At 44.0% G+C, this 21,142-nt stretch overlaps 1 protein-coding gene across 1 annotated transcript in view; it reads left to right on the top strand.

Annotated features, from left to right (window-relative positions):
• The window catches only part of TENM4 (teneurin transmembrane protein 4), a 215,150-nt gene extending 200,435 nt beyond the window's left edge, over nt 1-14,715 (top strand). The window contains exons 19-20 of the mRNA XM_044668931.1: nt 3,147-3,254; nt 11,165-14,715. Of these exons, the coding sequence (XP_044524866.1) occupies nt 3,147-3,254; nt 11,165-11,923 (867 nt within the window). The 3' untranslated portion in view covers nt 11,924-14,715. The remainder of the gene's footprint in view (nt 1-3,146; nt 3,255-11,164) is intronic.
• Nucleotides 14,716-21,142: the final 6,427 nt, after the last annotated feature.

Here is a 21,142-nt window from a genome sequence, read left to right as displayed (position 1 = left end):
GCCCTTGACTTTTTAATAAAAACATATTTTCTGCAGAGCAAGTAGATGATTCAGGGTGTTCAGGAACATTCAAAGACCTGAGCAACTAGGTAGTGCAGTGGGTAGTACAGAACCCTTGAATTCAAACCAGCCCCAGACACTAATTGTATAACACTGGACAAGACACTTCACTGCTATCTGCCTCAGGTTTCTCATTTGTAAATTGAGGATTAATAGCATCTACCTCCCAGAGTTGTTGTAAGAACCAAAGGAGATAATTATAAAGCACTTTGCAAACCTAAAAACACTGTAAAATGTGCTTATTATCATCATCATCACTTTTTAAAAGTCCAATACTGCCACTGAGTAACTTTAGGAGAGGCAACCAATTCTCTAGACCTCAGTTTCCTCATCTATGAAATGAGAGAGTTGATCAAAATAAACTCTGAAGTCTCCTCTAATACTAGCACCCTCTTTTTCTTGGATAAAAATCTGGCCCCATTTTACTCTGCCTCCAAGGGGCCCCCCCGACCCTTCTCTTGCCTGTTTGGGTAGAAGAATCCCACGCTGTTCAGGATGGGTCAGGCTTTGGTCTCTGCCCATCTTAGGCCTCACTCTGTGAAGGAAATCCCTCTCAGAAGAGAGGGAAGAAGGAAATGCCTTTTCAGCATGCTTGCCAGATACCCTGGCTCTTCCTAAGGAAATCAGGCTCCATTGAGATGTGGATAAAACACAAAGATCTCAAGGTTTGGAATCCTTGGAATCTTAGAATCTCAGGGTTGGAGGGGCCAGCTGAGTAGCTCAGTGGATTGAGAGCCAGACCTAGAGATGGAAGGTCCTAGGTTCAGATCTGGCCCCAGACACTTCCCAACTGTGTGACCCTGGGCAAGTCACTTAACCCCCATTCTTCTGCCTTGGAGCCAATATACAGTATTGACTCCAAGATGGAAGGTAAGGGTTTTAATTTTTAAAAATTTAAAAAAAGAAAAGGAAAAAAAGAATCTCAGGGTTAGAAAGTTCTCCAAATTAGGAGACTCTTGTTTAGGTATGAATTGACTAAAATCCATTCCAACTGAAAGGTCTTGGGATTCTGTAACCTCGGTGGTCAGTGTGTCTGAGCCAGACTTGGAATCCTCTCTGGAACATTCCCAACATTCAGCCCTTGCCTAAGGAATCCCAAACCTCCCAAGGCACCCTATTCCTCTTTTGGACATCTTTATTCCGACCCAAAATCAGTCTCTTTTTTTACCAAGCCCCACGGTTATTGTTTTCCCCCCTTAGGGCCAAGCAGAAAAAGTCTAGTCCCTCCTCGACTTGGCAGTCTTTTGGATACTTGAAGATAACTCCCATGTTCCTCATTACTTCAGACTAAATATCCAAAGTTCCCCCATCTAGTCCTTGTATAGTTTGGTCCTAAGACTTCTCACCATCCTGGTTATCCACTGTGTTCTTAAAAATGGCATTTCTTGCTATAATCTCCCTTTTGATTTACTATTCATCTGATTAAAAACCAAAGGAACTGTTTTCTCTGCCATCTATATTGATCATTTTTTAAATCACGGATGACAATATGCTGCCAATTCTTAAGTTAGGTAGTACGTGTGTTTTGCTCCATCCCCTTACTTAAAGGAGGTAGGGCTCTGCTACCTTCAAACTACTGAAGCTAGTTCTAGAAGGGACCATAGAATGTTAAAAAATAGAAAAGGACGGAAAATCTATACTATTTAGCACTAAAAAGGATGTTAGAATATAGAATGTTAAAAATAGAAAGAGGCAAAAAAATCTGTTATTTGTGCTGGAAGCAACCTTAGAATATAGAATATAGAATATTAAAAATAAAAGGGCCCTCAAAAATGATGACAGTGGAGCTGGAAGGGAATTTAGAATATAGGATATTAGAAATGGAAGAATATTAGTGCTGGAAGAAACCTTAGAACATAAACTATTAGAGCAAGAAAGGCACTTAGAACATGAGAGCTGGAAGGAGCCTTAATAGATAGATTAATATAATGTGAGAGCTGAAAGGCGCCTTAAAACATCAGTAACACATTTTAAAATCAGAGGGATCTGAGTCGCAGAGGGGACAAAATAACCTGTAACAAGTTAGCGTGTCAGAATGGTAGAACCTGGGTTAGAACCCAGGTCCCCCGAGTTCTAGACGGAGAATTCTTTCCATGCATCGCTGAACAAAAGCTTTAGAGCTGAAAAGGACTGATGCAGAGATTGAGGCCCCCCAAGATCTCTCCTGAGGTCACACAACTAAACAGCTGAGCCAGAAAATTTTGGACCTCTGTGTTCTGACTCTCCACCATAGCCGATTCCTCACTTAAATTCCCAGGAAGGCTGTCTTTGGTTACACCATGCGACTGACCCTAAAATCCTCCACCCTTCTTAGAAAAAAGCACCAGCCACAAAATGAGCTTTCAGATTTCCTCCTAAAGGCGCACGTGAGAGTCACGTATGTCCCGTCATCCCTTTTAAGTGTTCTCCGCTCTATCTTGACCTGCCTCCACTTCCTAGCAGTGTACCTGCAAGAAGGATTCTTTTCCAAAGTACAACTGCAGATACAGGTCCTCAGCCCCAGGCAAAGTGGGGTTTATGGTGGTTTGGTTTTTTTCTGTTTTGCTTTTTTAATTTCCCCAAGAACCATCTGGCAGCCTTTAGATAATGTGCAATCAAGGAAGAAGCTGCCCTGCCGACAAAGTTTGGGAAATGAGTTCTAGATGAACTAGAGGAGCCTGATTGCCCGTGCCCAAGCTCGGAGAATCCTAGATTCTAAGCAAACTTGGACTTGAAAGCCTGCTTAGATCAGTTCCCAGGTCTGCCCCTTAGAAGTTGTGCCACCCAAGGCAAGACAATTCAGCTCTCTGAGACTCGGGTTTGCCATCTGCAAAACAGGGATAACATCACACTCATCCTGCCTATTTTATCAGGCTGTCATAAGGATCAGATGAGATAAATGCAAAGTACTTTGTAAGTCATAAAACCCTGTGTGACTATCAGCGACAGCTTGTAACGTTATTAGATAATTAAAGGTGTTGGCCTCTTTTTTTAACCTGGATTATTGTCTTGAAAATCACCTCTCAAGGATAATTATTCCCTTCAATTGTTTTGACTTCTCTCCCATTCCAGATGTCAACAGCTGGCTACTTACCTTTGGATTCCAGCTGCACAATGTGATTCCTGGATATCCCAAGCCAGACACAGATGCTATGGAACCATCCTATGAACTTATCCAAACACAGATGAAAACCCAGGAGTGGGACAATAGCAAGGTAATCTGTGAGCACTGCTAGAACTAAATTTCAGGATTACTGTCTCCTAAACAAGCTTACTGTTTCCAAAGAAAGGAAACAGATGCAAAAATGCATGATAAATATTGGAGTCAGAGAACCAGTTTTGAACCCTGCCTTTGCCATTAATACCTGCATGACCTTGGGCAAATCACTTTCCTTTCCCAGGCCTCCGTTTTATCATTTCCAAAATAAATTCTGAAGATTCTTCTCAGATCTGACATCCTGTGTTCTCAAGTTCCTCCCAACTCTAGCATTCTGGGTTCTAAAGTCCCTCCCAGCTCTGACATTCTGAGTTCTAAGGTCCCTCCTAGCTTTTATATTCTGTGTCCTAAAGTCTCTCCCAGCTCTGACATTCTGTGTTTTAAGGTCCCTCCCTAAATCTGACATTCTGTGCCATAAAGTCTCTCCCAGCTCTGACATTCTGAGTTCTAAGGTCCCTCCCAGCTTTTATATTCTGTGTCCTAAAGTCTCCCAGCTCTGACATTCCGTGTTTTAAGGTCCCTCCCTAAATCTGACATTCTGTGCCATAAAGTCTCTCCCAGCTCTGACATTCTGTGTTTTAAGGTCCCTCCCTACATCGGACAATCTGTGCCATAAAGTCTCTCCTAGGTCTGGCATTCTGGGTTCTAAGCTCCTTTACCCAGCTTTTATATTCTGTGTCCTAAAGCCTCTCCCAGCTCTAATATTCTGTGTTTTAAGGTCCCTTCTAGCTCTGATAGTCTCTGTCCTAAAGTCCCTTCTAGGTCTGACATTCTGGGTTCTCAGATCCCTCCCAGCTCTGACATTTTGGGTCCTAAGACTCCTCTCAGTGCTGACATTCTCTATTCTAAAAGTCTCTTCCAGCCCTGAGAATCTGTGATCTAAGATTCCTCCCTGTCCTGGCACTGTAGAATTCTGTTCCACCTGGCCACAGAACAGTTACCGGGAGTCCCCTATCATTTTCACAGCAGAAATTTTCTTTTCCTCCACTTCCTTCCAGAGCAAGGAGAAGAGTGCCCACTCTCACTAAACTCTCCTTCTGCTCCCCCTTACATTTTTGCAGATGGGAAGAATCAGTCTTTTGAAATACCCCAAATATTCAGCTGTATTATAAAATAATAGGAGCCGCCCTGGAGTCAAAGCCTGAGTCCCCTCTCATCTCATTTACCAAGTGTGTGACTTTGAACAAGTTTTCCACCCCTGTGCTTTGGTTTCATAATCTGGGAAATGGGCACCATAAAAATAAGCTATCAACCTCACAGGCTTTTTTAAAGGAATGTACGTTTGAAAGTGTGACATGCTATAGAAATAGAAGTTACCCTTATTTAGACATTTAAACCTTCTGTCCCTGCTAAACATTGTGTTGATCTAAATGTCAATCTACAAAATGTTCTGCCTTAACTAACTCATACATACCCTTCCCAAAAAGGAAAACCCACAAGATACATTCAGACCAACAAGCATGCTCTGATGAACAGTGCTCTCATCCCTGGTGAATCCAGGGTTGAGATACTGGGACTAGTCACAAACTTTGGTCATTGCTTGCCTCTCTCCCAAGGGAAATGCATGTTACTCAGGAGCTCCCTACCATATAGTGTTGTTGGAGCATCTTTAAAGCTGGGGAGAACTTCACAGATCATGTGGAAGGAGGAGGATGCTGAGACCCAGAGACGAGCCATGATTCAGGCCTTAGACTCATCTAATGCCAGGGCTGAAAAGGACTTTGACCATCGTCTAGCTCAGTCTGCTCATTTTATAAATGAGGAAACTGAGGTTTGAGGAAGTTACAATTTTCATCTCACAAGACTTGATCCTAAGCCACCTGACTCCCATTCTCCAGATGGAGACTCTTTCTCCTCCGCCATATTGAATCTGTTATTGGTCATTAGCAGTTGGGATTAAAGGTCACACAGAGGAGTGAGGGCCATATCTTTAGAATGACTCTGGCTATGTCCTTCTTGGTGTCATGTTCTTTCTTCTGCCCCTCTCCTTATTCAGATAATTCAATAGGACCTCCTCAGTGTGGCAAATAATACCTTAAGTCCTCCTCTTCTGATGCTCAAATTCTTTTTATCCCATAACAGCTTGTCTAAAAAAGGTTTAGGGATTTTAGTAGGTTGTGAGTTTAACAGTAGACATGGCATAACATTCAGGAACACTAAGGCAACCTTACGTGCATTAATGGTAGCATAGTGTCCAGAACAAGAGTTAGTTCCACTGTCCACTTAGTTAAGCCACATCTAGAGTAATGGGGTTAGTTCTGGTTATTTTATTTTGTTGCTGTTAAGTTGTTTCAATTGTGTTTGACTCTTTGTGACTCCATTTGGGTTTTTCTTGGCAAAAATACTGGAGCGGTTTGCCATTTCCTTCTCCAGTTAATTTTACAGGGGAGGAAACTGAGGCCAGCAGGATTAAATGACTTGCCCAGGGACACACAGGTAGGAAGTGTCTGAGGCCATATTTGAATTCAGGACTTACCAAGTCCAGGTCCAGTGCTATCCACTCTGCCATCTGGTTGCCCTGAGTTACATTTTAGAAAGGTTTTTAACAATCTAGAATGTGTCCAGAAGAAGGTCACCGGAAGGATGATGGGACTAAGGACCATGCCATTAAGGGAAGGAGGGAAACAGCCTAGAGAAGAAAATTGGGATGGGGGAGAGGTGTTGAGGGAGGAGAAAATATGATAGTCATCTTCAATTCCCCAAACAATTGTCAAGCAAAAGAGTGATTAGACTTACTCTCCTTAGTCCCAGGGAAAAGAATAAGGAACTCCTGATACAAATTAGAGAGAAGCAGATTTAAGCTTGACATAAGGGGAAAACGTGCTAATGATTATAGCTGTCCAAAAGTGGAATGGACTGCTTCAATGATTTCCTATTGCTTGAGGCCTTTAGAAGAAGCTGGATTATTCTAATTATTCAATCTGATTCAACAAACATTTATTAACAGTAACCATTTGTCAGGAATGTTGTAGCTGAGGATTCCTGCTCAGGTCCAATTTAATGAAGGTGGTTCTTTCTACTTATATGCTCCGTGATTCCAAGAATCACTCTGAGGGTGAAAATCACCCTGGATCTCTTTATATAGACGTTCTATCCCAAAGGCCCAGGAGCCTTGCTCTGGTCCCTTTAGGATCTCAGTACCAATGCAGCTAACAGTTGTCTCTCATTCTTGCTACGTGACCTGATTGGCCTTTGTCAATTAGACTCATCCTTGTTGACTCGTCATGTCAATGGATTATTGATTCTGGCCCTTGGCAGGCACAGGGGATCTTTGTTGTGAAGTGAGCTCTAGTTTTCATGAAACTCAAGGATATAATTGGGCTCAGACAAGGTTCGATTCATTATAAAGAGGACTTGATTTCAGTGAGAAGCTAGGGACTTTGAATCAGAAACTATTTTCTGGGGCTCCTGACGGTCGAGAGGATGATTTTTAAGAGCCGACCTTCCCCCAAGCTCCCAGAAAGCAAGGGAGCATCATATTGGAAGCAGTTGCAGCACCTCACAAGAACCTTCTATGACTCTCCCTTTTGTAGCCTTCTTAATTAAGGGAGAGAATTTAAGGGATTTCTAGGCCCTGGTAGTCACACTGGCATGAAGCCAGACTGTTAAAAAGACTTTGTTTCAAGTATTTCTTTCCTCCGTTTTCCATGTTTACTGATTTGCCTATTTGCACAGAGTCCTTGTGTTGCCCCTGAATGCCCAAGTTCCTTCCTATGATGTCCTATCTCATTTCCCGTTCTACCCACCCTGGAAATCAATCAATCAATCAATTAGCAAGCATTTATTAAATACCAACTCTGTGCCAGGTACTGGGCCAGATGCTGGAAATACAAATAAAGAAGCAAGACAGCTCCTACCCACAATGAGCTTTACCTTCTATTGGAGGGGAGGAAGGAAGATATTGCATATTTACAGATAAGCCAATATAGGATATATAGAAAAGATATCCAAAGTAACTGGGGAGGTGACACTAACAACTCAAGGAAAAAGGAAAAGGTTCTTGAAGGAGATGGCACTTGGGCCAAGCCAGTGATTCCCAAAGTGGGTGCCACTGCCCCCTGGTGGGTGCTGCAGGGATCCAGGGGAGTGGTGATGGCCACAGGTGCATTTACCTTTCCTATTAATTGCTATTTAAAATTTTTAAAAAATTAATTTCCAGGGGGCTAAGTAATATTTTTTCTGGAAAGAGGACAGTAGGCCAAAAAAGTTTGGTAACCACTGGGCTAAGCCTTCAGAGAAGGAAGGGATGCCAAGAGGCAGACATGAAGACAGAGTCCATTCCAAGGATGGGGAATAAGGAAATGGAATGTCTCCTATGGGGAATAGCAAGAGGCCAGTTTAGCTAGAATATAGAAGATATGAAGGGAATTCATCCGTAATCAGAGTGAAAAGATGAGCTGCAGCCAAATTAGGTGAAGGGCTTTAAATATCATACAGAGGAGTTCATATTTTATCCTTTTCATCTTAATGTCACTCTTAATTTCTCAATTCATAGGATTTGATCCTAAGCCACCTGACTCCCAGGCTCCAGATGGAAACTCCTTCTCCTCCGCCATTTTGAATCTGTGATCTTGGTCATTAGCAATTGGGACTAAAGGTCACACAGATGAAGGAGAGCCCTATCTTTAGGATGACTGGGTTTTTTAAGAATAAAGGGAGATATGGCCATTTGCTAGGTGAGAAGAAAGGACAGTGGATAGGAAGAATTTGAAAGTTTAGGATGGAGAAATGAATGAAGGAGTCGGCTCACAGAGAAGACAGGAAGGGATGATGAACTCAGGTCAAGGGGTTAGAGTTGGCAGAGAGATAAGGCAACTCCTCCCCTAAGAGGCCTTCCCTCTGATGATTATCTCCAATTTCTCCTGGCTATATCTTGTTTGCACAAAGTTATTTGAATGTTGCTGTCTCTACCATATCATTCTGAGCTCCTGGACAGCCAGAATTGTCTTTTGCCTTTCTTTATATTCCCACAATTTGAGGACAGTGCCTGGAACACAGTAGGCACTTTTGTTATGGTGGTGGTTTAATCATTTCAGTCGTGTTCAACTCTTCTTGACCCAATCTGGGGTTTTCTTGGCAAAGATACTGGAGTGGTCTGCCATTTCCTTCTCCAGCTCACTTGACAGATGAGGAAACTGAGGCAACAAAGATTAAGTGATTTGCCCAGGATCACACAGCTAGTAAGTGTCCAAAAAGATTTGAACTCACAAAGATGAATCTTCCTGACTTCAGTTCCAGCACTATCCACTTCTCCACCTATATGCTGTCCATTTAATAGTATGCACTGAATATAAGTTAATTGACTAACTAAAGCAGTAGTACTAAAGCTTCTTATGCAAGAAATTAATAAGAGCAGAGCTGTGCTTTAGGAATATCAATTTATGTAGAGGAAGGATTACAGAGGGTAGAGTCCAGATAAAGGGAGAGCAATCAGGAAGCAATAGTCTAGGGCAGTGCTGGGCAAACTACGGCCCTCGGGACAGATTTGGCCCCCTGAAATGTTCTATCTTGGCTGCATGACCTTATTCCTAATCTGATGACTACAATGAGTAGGATACAATACAATGAAACTTCGAAAGGGTTGCCTTAGAAACAGACTAACAGATGAACATTTCCTTTCCTTTGGCCCCCTCTTTAAAAAGTTTGCCCATCATTGACTAGGGGGAAAGTGATAAGGGCCAAAACGAGGGTATTGACCAGTAAGTGACAAGAAGGAAGATGGATGTGAGAGATGTTAAGGAATTTTAATGGATAAAATTGGATATAGGGGTAGGAGGAAAGAGAGAGTGACAAGTTGGGAGTGCAAGCCAAAAGACAAAGAATTGTGACATTCTGACCAGAAACAGGGAAGCTAGAAAGAGGACCAGATTTAGGACTAGAGATGATGACTTCTGGTTGGGGCACCTTGAATTTGAGATGCCAATGGAACATCCAAGTGGAAATGGCCAGCTGGCCATTGGTAATGAAGGACCAGCTCTCAGGAAAGAGGTGAGAGTTGGACATGTAGATTCAGGAGTTTCTTACATAGAGGAGATAGCTGAATCCACAAAAGCTGAAATCACTGAAAAAGAAAGTAGGGAGAGGAGGGGAAAAAAAGAGAATGCGGAGAGGGGCAGCTAGGTGGCTCAGTGGATTGAGAGCCAGGCCTAGAGATATAGGAGGTCCAGGGTTCAAATTTGACCTCAGACATATCCTAGCTTCACTTGACCCCTATTGCCTAGCCCTTACCACTCTTCTGCTTGGAACCAATACACAGTATTGATTCTAAGACAAAAAGAAAGGGTTTTAAATTTTTTTATTAAAAATTTTTTTTAATGAGAGAGAATAGGGTCAGGAAAAGTCTTGGTTTAGGGAGCGAGATGCAAATGATGATATAGTCAAAGAGAATAACTAAGAAGGATCAGTTAGAAAGGTAGAAAGAATCATATCAAAGCAGAATCACAAAAACTCAAGGAGGAAGGAGCATAAAGACAAAAGGGTGATCTGCAATGGCAAATGCTTTTGAAAGATTGTGGAGAATGAGAACTAAGAAGAAACCATTGGATTTAGCAATAAAGAGATCAATAGCAATAAAAAGAGCAGTTTCAATCGACTGATGAGGAAGAAAGCAAGGAACAAGGAATTGATAGAAGAAAGGAAGAAAGGTTTTTTAGTTTAGTTTAGTTTTTTAAGGAGTAGGAAGATTTGGCCATTTGTTAGGTGGGAAGAAAAGAGCCAATGGAGGGAATACCGTAGTGATGAGATCCTGGACCCTTCAATCAGCCATGTGTTTATTGAGCACCTACCCAGCACTAGGGTGCTGGGAATACAAGGACAAAGAATGAAATAAACCGAATTTGGAAAAAATTTACATTCTAAGAAGGGAGACAAGTACATATATGCATATAAACAACATTAATATTTTTGTAGGGGATAAAATTAATATGATTTGACAAAATATAAGAGAATGTGGTCACATATTATAACTCAAGTCAAAATGACTTTAAATAGTTTTTATTTACAAAATAGGTGGAGAAAGTGAAAATTAAGAAATACAAAAAGAGGGTACAGAAGATATTTAGCCTATCACACTAAATATTGCTCCTGTGCTCCACTCAGCCCAGCACAACTTGTTAATTCCTCAACCAGAATTAATCTCTCTCCAGAAGGAAAGGAAAGCCAAAGAGGCAATTCAAGCTGAAGACTACAAACTGTTGAGGAGGACTCCTGAAACTGACCTCTAGCCTCAGAAAATCAGGGCTTTTATAGTGACTTCTTATCCATTCCCCTCTTCACAGGGGTCAATCACAGCTTTCAAATTGTCTAATACTGCCCGGGGGTGGGGGGAGGAGGCAGTTTCTGGTGGGATCCACTTCTCATCCTCTGGAGGTATAAACTCTTATCAAAAGGATTCACAATTTCCTGACTGATTGAGTTGTTACCCACTTTAGCTGACATTCTTACTTAGTGTCTGGGGAGGTACTAAGTAGGGGTACTAAAAGAAAATCTGATTCACACAGTTTGGTGAGGTACTAAGTAGGGGTATTTAAGTTAATGTTAACTCAAAATAGACAAAGAGAATAAAGAATTCCCTTTCATAGTATAAAGTGAATAGATATAAAACACCTACATACAAATTATTTTGGGAGGGAAAGAACTAGCAATTGGATAGATTAGGAAAGACTTCATGCAGAAGATAACCCAGAAAGCAGTAAGATAAAGATGAGAGTATTAGGAGAGTGGGGCAGATGTCTAGGTAACTGAATTCATGAAAGAGAAGCGAGTAGACAGGGAATTTTTCCCTAGTCACAATCCCCTGCTCCTAGTGAATGAATATTCTATAAATATCCAGTTGTAGAATGAATGAATAAATTTACTATATTCCTTGTTTTCCATATTCTCACCAATTGTATTTATTTTTTCCCTCAGTCCATCCTTGGAGTACAGTGTGAGGTGCAGAGACAGCTAAAATCCTTCGTCACCCTTGAACGATTCGAGCAGATCTATGGTTCCAATGTTGTTGGCTGCCAACAAGCCCAGGAAACCAAGAAATTTGCCTCCAGTGGGTCTATCTTTGGCAAGGGAGTAAAATTTGCTATGAAAGATGGTCGGGTGGCCACTGACATCATCAGCACAGCCAATGAGGATGGTCGGAGGATTGCTGCCATCTTGAACAATGCCCACTACCTGGAGAACTTGCATTTCACAATTGAGGGGGTGGACACACACTACTTTGTGAAACCGGGGCCCTCTGAGAGTGACCTGGCTATCTTGGGCCTCAATGGGGGGCGACGAACCCTGGAGAATGGGGTGAATGTCACAGTTTCCCAGATCAACACAATGCTCAATGGAAGGACTAGACGCTATACAGATATCCAGCTCCAGCACGGGGCGCTGTGTTTGAACACCCGCTACGGGACCACCCTGGATGAGGAGAAGGCGCGAGTGCTGGAGCTAGCTCGACAGAGGGCTGTGGGCCAGGCCTGGGTCCAAGAACAGCAGAGACTACGGGAAGGGGAGGAGGGCATCCGCTCCTGGACAGAGGGGGAGAAGCAGCAGGTGCTAAGCACTGGGCGGGTGCAAGGCTATGACGGATACTTTGTCATCTCGGTGGAACAGTACCCAGAACTGGCCGACAGTGCCAGCAACATTCACTTCATGAGACAGAGTGAGATGGGCAGAAGGTGACAGAGAGGGTCTGAGCGTTAACTTCTTGCCAAAGACAGCTACTCTCTTGTGGCCACTTACCTGACTGTGTTGTACTCGGGAAAAATGAAAAAAACAAAAAAACAGACAAAAAAAAACAGACAAAAACAAAAAAAAAAAAGAAAAAAAGAAAAAAATTTTTTTCTTAATGAGCGCAGAAAAGGAAAAAAAGAGATTGGTTGCACAGTAACTCATGCAACATCCTTTCTTTTTTAATTTGGCCTTCACACGTTTTTTGCAAAGAACAGAAGGTATTATTTTTTCCCGTAGTGTGATCAAAGTGATTCCTGTCTCTTGTTCCTTTTTTTAATGTTGTGTTTTGGGGTCGTGTTAACTTTTCTTTCTTTCTTTCTTTTTTTGTCTTTCTCCATTGGGAGGCATTTCCAGATGAGTGGGTTAGTGTCTTTTCCTTAGTACTTGGTCAGTCGGAAGTGAGCCCAGAGTGTGTGTGCTTCCTGGTCCCCTCCCAGACCCAGGCTTCTGAAGACAAGAGGAGAAGGTGGGATGGGGAGAGAGCTAGAAGAAAACCACACCCCAGTGCACTTACTTAAAGTTCCCAGGGGCCAAGGCTGGGTCCACTGGGTGGGGGGAGCAGGGAAGGGGTCCTACTGAATCTCTGAATCCTTGGTAGGGCCCTAGTGCCTCCATGTGCCCTCTGCCCAGTATTTTGTGCCTCTGGAGACTTAAAAACCAGCATGTCCCTTTGCTGGAGGCCAAGGCGACATTCATCACCCTTCCCCAAGCTAAAGACCCAACTTTAAATCTTGAAACCAGATCTGTAAGACCACCCCTTTCCCCCTCCCCTAACCTACCCCTCCTTTGCAAATCTTGTTAAGCCTTTCTGCTAAGAAAGGCTTTCCCTCTTGCTCCCCAGGCAAGGACAGAGCAGTAGCCATCAGAAGGCCTGAAGGCTCTGCTGCTGACTTTGGCAGGTCCATCGCCCTCTCTAGGCCCTGGATTCCTCCTCCATAAAATGGAGATTAGACGGCATCATCTCTAAATCTCCTTCCAGCACTAACATCCTGTGAGTCTGTAAGAATTCAGTGCTCCAGACTGAGCCTTCCAGGGGGTTAGATACTGCAGAAAACGAACACCTTATGAAAGGAACCGCTTTCCTTATTTTTTGAGGCCGTAGCCTGGTTGAATCCCCCTTCTCGTTCCCCCATTCCCCATAGCCAGAGCTGAGACTAGTTTTAGGTAGCTAGAGGAGCCTAGGGAGGCCCAAGAGAGGGAGGGCTGTGTCCCACTAAGGGAAGCCTCCGGCCACAAGCAGAGGACCTTGTACACAGAAGGAGCTTAATAAATGTTGATAGTAGTGAAATAATAGAGGTGGAGTTCAGAATCAGCCTTCCTTCTCCGTGCCCCCTGGATATATCCTAGGGAGGGCTGGGAGGAGGGTACAGGGAATAAGATGTGAGGAAAGGGTATAGCCACAAAGGGATTGTCATGACACCCAGGTGCTATTTCACAAGCAGAAAGGAAGGTAGAGTGGGATGCAGAGAGAAAGGCGTTCTGCAGTGGAATGCAGGGAGGAAAAATGTTTGGGGAGGGGGAGGGGGATGTCTTAATAAGCTGATCAAGGGAGAGTCCTGAGCCAGACACGACATCGGCTATCCCCAAAAGTTCACGAGCCCCTCAGAACGGAAGTCTGGCATATGGCGAGCTTGCTAGGTGGCTAAAGATGAGTGTTGAAGAACGGGTCATGAAATAACTAATGCTGGGTAGAGCGTTCCTGGAAATAACTCTGGCTGGACAGGAGCCCTGGAGGCCATTTGCATAGTGGAAGGGACCTTGGATTTGGGGTCAGAGGACTTGGGTTCAAATCCTGTCTCACCTGTGAGACATGGAGCAAATTGTTTCACGACTTTGAGCCTCAGTTTCCTCCTTTGTAAAAGGATTGGCTGAAGTAGTGCTCAGTGCAACCTAAGATCTCTTTCAGCTCTAAATCTGATAGTCAGAAAGAAAGAAAGAAAGAAAGAAAGAAAGAAAGAAAGAAAGAAAGACCACCTGCTGACAACCTCACCTAACACGTCAACATGTTTTGTATTGATGGGCCCGGGAGCCACTTAGAGGGGAATCTCCCGTCCGCCATGAATCTGCCCTCACTGTCAGGGCTGCCCAGCAGGAAGAGGCATGAGTTTCCCCACGGACTCCTTTTCACCCAAGACATGTCCTCTGGGTGGGCCATTTGGGGATGGTCAGAGAGTAGGGCCAGCCTTAATCTGGGACCCTGGGGCAGCCCCAAGCTGGTGGGTATGTGGGGAGTGGCTGGGCTGCCAAGAGCCGAGCTTCCCCTACTCTGTGTGTGTGTGTGTGCGTGTGTGTGTACGTGTGTTTGCGGCACGCTCATATTAAGCGTTTGCTGTCAGCAAAGAGTTCCTTTCCTCGTTCACACTCTTCATCGACATGGCCATCCATGTGTGAGGGGGGCAGGAACAGACGCTGCCACCTTCTTTGGGGGGCTGGTTTATTGAAAAATGGGCCTTTTGTGGGAGCAAATGGGTTTCATTTACATTAAGTGTGGAAAATGGATTTCAAGTCTGAGCTATTCCCGGTGGAAACCTTGTTGGACTGATAAGCTCTCAGTACCTTTATAGCCTTACTCACGGAGTCTTCAGATTATTACACAAGCTAATGAAAGCAGGCCGGTCTCTCCATTTCCAACAGCCTGTGCACCTTGTAGTCTGTGCTGGGCCAAGAACTAGGGGATGGTTCAAACCTGCCTGATGGAAAAGGAATTTATTTGCCTTAGATTTTCAGGTGGGAGGGGCAGAGGGGGAGAGGTTGTGTTTAACTGGGTGCTCTTCAGGTTAAAGAAAAAAAAAAACAGAAGTCACGCTACTGTGAAAATATACTTTGGGTCTGTCCACTTATTTCACTGCCGCCTCCAATTCCAGAGCACTTCTGAATCCCATGACATTCCTACAGTCCCTTCTCCAGGGGATGGGTGCCAGCCAGCCATGCCAGGAGACCTAGCTCTCTGCCTGGCCATATCTGCTGTAAGGTGCAACAAGATGGGACCAGACAAAATGGGGTGAAACCCAGAGAGCTTGGAATGAGGAAGCCAAGAAAGCGGTTCTAGTCCCAGCTCTGTCACTGATTCGCTCTGTGATATTGGGACATATCACTCCCAATTTGGGGACCCCAAGTTCCTTCCTTTATAAAATGAGGGAGCTGTGCTACATCAACTATCTCTGGGGTCCTTTCCAGCTCCGATGTCCTACAGATCCATTCATCTTGTCCAGAAACATGCCAGACGTGCTAGTGCTTTTCTATGCCCCCAACTCTTATGGGTTTCAGACTCTTAAACACCACTTGAGGGTAGTCAGTGCACGGTGACAAGGGTGGCTTTCGGTAGCTCTAATGGGATGCTTGTTAGCCTGTTAGCCCTCAGGAAGGAGGAACTGTTAGGATCACCCATTGTGAGCTGCAGAGACCCAAAGAGACTAAGGCAAGGGGTTCTGCCACTGATACCCCATCGGCAAAAACCTAAATTTGAAATCACTGGAAAATCTTTGCATTAAGGGATTAAGCCCTCTTTTCTTGTAGGCTATATAATGAAAGAGAAAGAGTCTTGGTCCAAAAGGGTAGAACTAAGACCCAAAGAGGGCCGGGAAATTATAGGAAGGCAGATTTCTTCTCACTAGAAAGGAAGAATGTTCTAACAATTCATGATTAGAATTACAAATTAGAATCGTGAATTCCTCATAAAAGAAGAAATCAGTTTGATGTTTCAAGTCTAAAATAAAGACACAATGAAATGGGCTACTTCATTGGGCAGTGAGCTCCCCTTCTCTGAGGATCACTAAGCTAAGGCTGGATGACCTCTTGTCAGGAATGGTCCAGGAGTTACCCCTGTTCCATTAGAGGCTGGACTAGATGACCTCCCTCCTCCACCAATTCCAATTTTGTTCTCCTTCTGGGTTTTTCTAATTTGTGATTTTGGTATAGGATAACCAGCTGCCCTGAATGGAAACAGGAAGAATTTATAATGTCGGGTTGGGGTGGGGTGAAAGACCTGTGAGGTTGTCTTGCTCACCCCATCTCCCTCTTCTAAGATAGCCAGGATTTCCTAATGGGCCCATGCTGCCAATTATCACTAGAAAAGCCATTGCCAGATCCCTGCCCTTTTGAGTTGATTTTTATTACGTGACCAACCAGGTTTTATATGTAGCCTACAAGCCAGGAAAAGAATAATTCTTTAGGCAAACCTGAAAATCCTCTCCATTGACTTGATCCACAACCTGGGCTTTATAAGGACTGAGCTCAGACCGAAGTTAAATAAATTAGATTAGAACTTTCACAAAGTACTTTGGGTCTGGCCTACCATGAGTTCTCAGCACTAGAAGTCTTCTAAGCGGAAGCTAGATAAAAGCCCTGGGGATGGGGATGCCACAGGGAAGCTTCCTATTATGTGGGTTGGACTGGTTAACATCAGGGGCCCTTCCAAGAGTCTGATGCTCGACGCCCTGGTCCTAGAAGGAAGCACCTTCTTTGGTTGCCCCTTGCTCTTGAGTAACTGGGTTAAATTGATGCCTGACCAGAGAAGGAAGTAACCATAGAGTGAATCCCCCCACATAGAGACACACCTCTAACCCTGTAGCTCCTAGGCAAAGACCTTGCCACAAAGCTATTCTCATTGAACAAGACCATGGTTTTTTCCCCAAACCTTTTGTCTTACCCACAACCCAGAGGAGAAAAGTTGAACTGTAGAGGCTGGGAAGGTGGCTTAGAAATATAACTTATCTGGAGCAGTCCTACTATCAGATAGGAGCCCTGTCACTCATCTCGAAGATGCCACTGAGGCTAGACCCCCCAGAAGCCACCAAGAGACCTGATGGTTCCTGTCTACGTGAAGGACCTATTATGTGAAGCTACCCCTGAGAAATTGGGCACTGCTGAGAATCAAACAGGGCTGCCAAGAAACAGATGGTTGTTCCATTGAGGGGGTCATGGGCAAAGGTGGGGAGGGGGGAGGAATGTGTTTGGTCTCTTATGGATCAATCAAAAATATATATATTTTAAAGGAATAAAGGACCTTTTCAGTTGTGACTTGTAAGTGTCACCCTGATCGATTGCAGAGAGATCCATCCTACAAAGACAAGGCTCTTCACATGAGATTTTAGAATTTGATTTTACGATCTCCAGCAAGGGTGCATCATATCTGAAACAGTCTGTTTTACTTCAGCCAGTATATAATTGAAACTTGGGCTCCGCTGGTCTGCCTTGAGGCAGCCTCAGAGGAATAAATACTCAACAACAATAAGGTCCCTGGTTCCGTTGGGGGGGGGGGGGCCTAGAACCTGGTTTAGATTGGGCCAGCTTGTCCGCTGCTCGCCAGAGGCAGCACTGTGCTTTTGTCAGGGTCTGGCCAGGGGCCAGATATCTCAGTCCAGTTGGTATCTGATCTACGTGACAGCAGCTGGCCCCTTGTTGCAGAGCCCAGACCTTTTCTGAGGGTCATTCCTATCCTCCTGGGGAGGGAAAGACCTTTATTTGGGGTGTACGATTCACAATTAAGTCTACCTTACTTGTCCCATCGGCCTAGACGTCTTGTAGGAGAGGGGACAGAAGGGGTGTTTGGAAGGTAAAGACTTTCCTTTAACCTTTGGTAGAGGCAGCAGATTCTAGGAGCTTGCTAAGGTGACACCCGTCAACTCTGCTGGAAAATGTCCATCTTCCGCTTTCCCTTTGAAACCAGCTTTGTTTATGAGAGGCCCAGGGATACGTGAGTAGACGCCAGGCCATTACTCAATGGTCAATCAAGGAAGATACCTTTAAAGTGACAGATGGAGGGGAAGGCTTGGAAATGGCCCCAGGGGTGAGCCCTGCAGCCCCCCAGCTACTCAAGAAAGTCTATCTGGACACCTCCCCAGGGCCTCCAGGACACGTCCCGGGGGAGGGGACACCAGATGGACCACAGGAAAACTGAGCTCACAGCAGCTCTGACTTCAAAAGGAGGCCCAGGTGGAGGACTGCAGCCCCTTCCTGAGAAACCAAAACATGGAACCCCCTTTTCCAACCTGGCCTAATCATTTTGCGTGAGAACTTCTGAACCTGCAGCTCGGATGAAAGAAACTTTGTGTCAAAAAGCTGCCTTGTGAAAACCCACACTGGAGACCCCAGCATTGCTGCGTGTAATAGTTTTCCTGAAGTCTGGAACTAATTTTGAGAAATTTTTTTTTCTCGACACCTTGTGTTTCTAACACTGTATTCTTGACTGTGTAAATACCGGGCAAGGCTGTAAATAAATGCAGATGTAGATACCTTCTAGAAAAATGAAAACAACAAAAACAAAAAACAGAAGTGATCCTGTGTAGCCTTCGGTGACAAATAAAAGAATATTTTGTGTTTAAAGGTTTTCAGGGGCTTTTTTTTTTTTTATGGGAGAAATAAGTGCCCTCCACCAGTCTGTCTCAGTAACTAGGAAAATCATCACAAGTTTTGGGAGTTAAGGGATTGGATCTCTGGGGGATCTTCCAGCTTTGAATCCCTTGAAAAGATGGCGGTCACTGGCTAAGACTCTGGCCTCCTCCATCCCCTAGTAATTAATTGAATGCCTGTCAGAACAGGTTGACTCATTCCTGAGCTGCAAGGCCTAGAGGCCTTTTATAAGAGCCACCAAGGCCCCAGTGCTATCTTCACAGCCGATGAGATGACGCAGGCCAAAGAAGACATATTTTAATTAACTTAGAGATCTCCTAGACATGAACAGGCTTCCTATTTGACTTGTGCATCCCTGCTCACCACCATGATTCTGCCTGCCTTTCAAAGTACCTACTAGGGCCATTTTGATGAAATAGGCATCTGCCTACAAGGTGTGATAAGAGAAACAAAAAAGAAAAATAATCCTCAGCACACAGCACTTTGAGTTTGCAAAGCACTGTACATGTTATCTCATTCAATGCTTACAATAGCCCTGCCTGGTAGGTGCTATTATAACTCCCATTTTACAGATAAGGAAACTCAGGCTGAGAGAGGAAGTGAGACTAGATTTGAACTCCTATCTTTCTGACTCCACCTCCAGGGTTCTTGCCCACTCAACGAAGAACCACTGAACCAGGACTTCAATTCATTGGGCAAAAAGTATGCTAAATGGGAGCACATGGACCCATCAGCCCCTTTTCACTCAGAACTGATTCGTGGAGATTATTACCCAGCTCTCCCATGAAAGTCATAGGACAGAAAATTTTTAATTATGACATGAGGAACTTGGGGGAAGTCTGGAACACAGGATTTGGGTTTGGGACTGGTTGAGGGAGAATTCTGTTGGCTCCAAGAATAGCACAAGGATGCTCTGAGAAAGTGGCTGGCAGGAGGGGGTAAACAAAGCACTTATTCCCTTAATCCCTCATGTTTACACAGTGCTTTTTTTTTTAACACTTACCTTCTGTCTTAGAATCAATATTAAGGATCAGTCCCAAGGCACATTAGCAATAAGGTCCAGGCAATGGGGGTTAAGTGACTTGCCCAGGGTCACAAAGGTAGGAAGTGTCCGAAGCCAGATTTGAACCCAGAACCTCCGGTTTCCAGGACTGGCACTCTATACACTGAGTCACTTGGCTGCCCCTTACATGGTACTTTCATTTTATAAAACTTTTTGGCATCAATCAAGCATTTATTAAGCACTCACCTGTGGTCTGATCAGCCACACTTAGACAGCACTGCACATTGACCCTGACATAGTGATATCATTTTGGTCCTCTCTGAGTACTACGAAGGACAACCAGCAACCAACCAACCAACTAAGCTATTAAACACTTATTAGTGCTAGACAATAGAGATACAAAGACAAAACTTAACAGATCCTGATTTCAAAGAGTACAATCTACATTTCTATAGCTTTCCTCATAACCATGACTTGAGGGGGGAGCTCAAGCTATTGTCCCCATTTTACAGGTAGGAATTCTGAGCCCAGAGAATTTGTGACTTGTCCATCATCACATACATGGAGCAAATATCATAGCAGGTGTCCATTCTATTTCCCACCACCTCCATACTCCCTCTGACTCCTGACGATCTAAAAACTCATTGTTTGATCTTGTGCTGACTTGTATGACCATTGTCTCACCTGAGCCTGAGTCACAGGAAGGCATTGTCCACATTTCAGACTGAGAGATGATTTGATTGGCCATGTTTGTACCATAAAAGGCAGAATCACAGATTTTGAGAGTTGGAAGGGACCTCGGCAGCCATCTCTCTAACCCCATTCATACCCAAAAAAGAATCCTCAGGACAATCCAAAGTGGGCACCCAGACTTTGCTTGAAGACATTCATGGAGGAGGAACCCTCTGCTTCCTGAGGCAACCCATTCTACTACCAGATAGCCTTGATTATTGAGGATTTCTTCCACAAGAAAGCAGAAATTTTTCTCTTTGAAATTCTCACCCATTGTTCCTAGTTCTCAGGCTGATCAGAACAAATCTAATCCCACTTCTACATGGCAGCCCTTCAAATCCCTAAAAATATCAATGGTATCCACCATGAGTCTTCTCCACTCCTGACTGTTTCTTCAACAGAGCCTCATATGGCATAGATCTTGATTGCTTATCAGCCTCATCCCATTGGTTACAAACTCTTTGTACACTAGAACTTTACTGTCTCGCCGTATTCCTTAGTTTTCGATCTATATCCCCAACCCAGCACAGTGCTTTGCTCACTTTTGTTGTCATTCAGTTGTTCAGCCATGCCTGAATCTTTGTGACTCCATGGACCATAGCACTCCAGGTCTTTCTTTACTCCACTCTCTCCCAAAGGCATCCAAACTCATGTGCATTCTTTCCGTGATGCTCTCTATCCATCTCATTCCCTGCTGTCCCCCTCTCCTTTTTGCCTTCGATCCTTCCCAACATCAGGGTCTCTTTCAATGAGTCCTGTCTTCTCATGGTGTGACCAAAGTATTTAAGTTTTAGTTTAAGTATTTTCAGTGAATAGTCTGAGTTAATTCCTTATTTTAAACCCTTATCTTCAGTCTTAGAATCAATACTGTGTATTGGTTTCAAGGCAAAAGAGTAGTAAGAGCAGGCACTAGAGGTTAAGTGAATTGCCAAGGGTCTCTCTCTCTCTCTCTGTCATGCACACACACACATACACGCATGCATGCATGCATGCATGCACAAGAAGTTCTTAACTTAAGCTGGGGGCCTTAAGCTGGTAACAAGGCTAGCAGAAGGATATTACAGTCTGAGGCCAGATTTTAA

This window comes from Gracilinanus agilis, chromosome 3 (genome assembly GCF_016433145.1).
Source record: "Gracilinanus agilis isolate LMUSP501 chromosome 3, AgileGrace, whole genome shotgun sequence".
Lineage (NCBI taxonomy): Eukaryota > Metazoa > Chordata > Mammalia > Didelphimorphia > Didelphidae > Gracilinanus > Gracilinanus agilis.
This window is presented reverse-complemented; position numbering and strand designations above follow the sequence as displayed.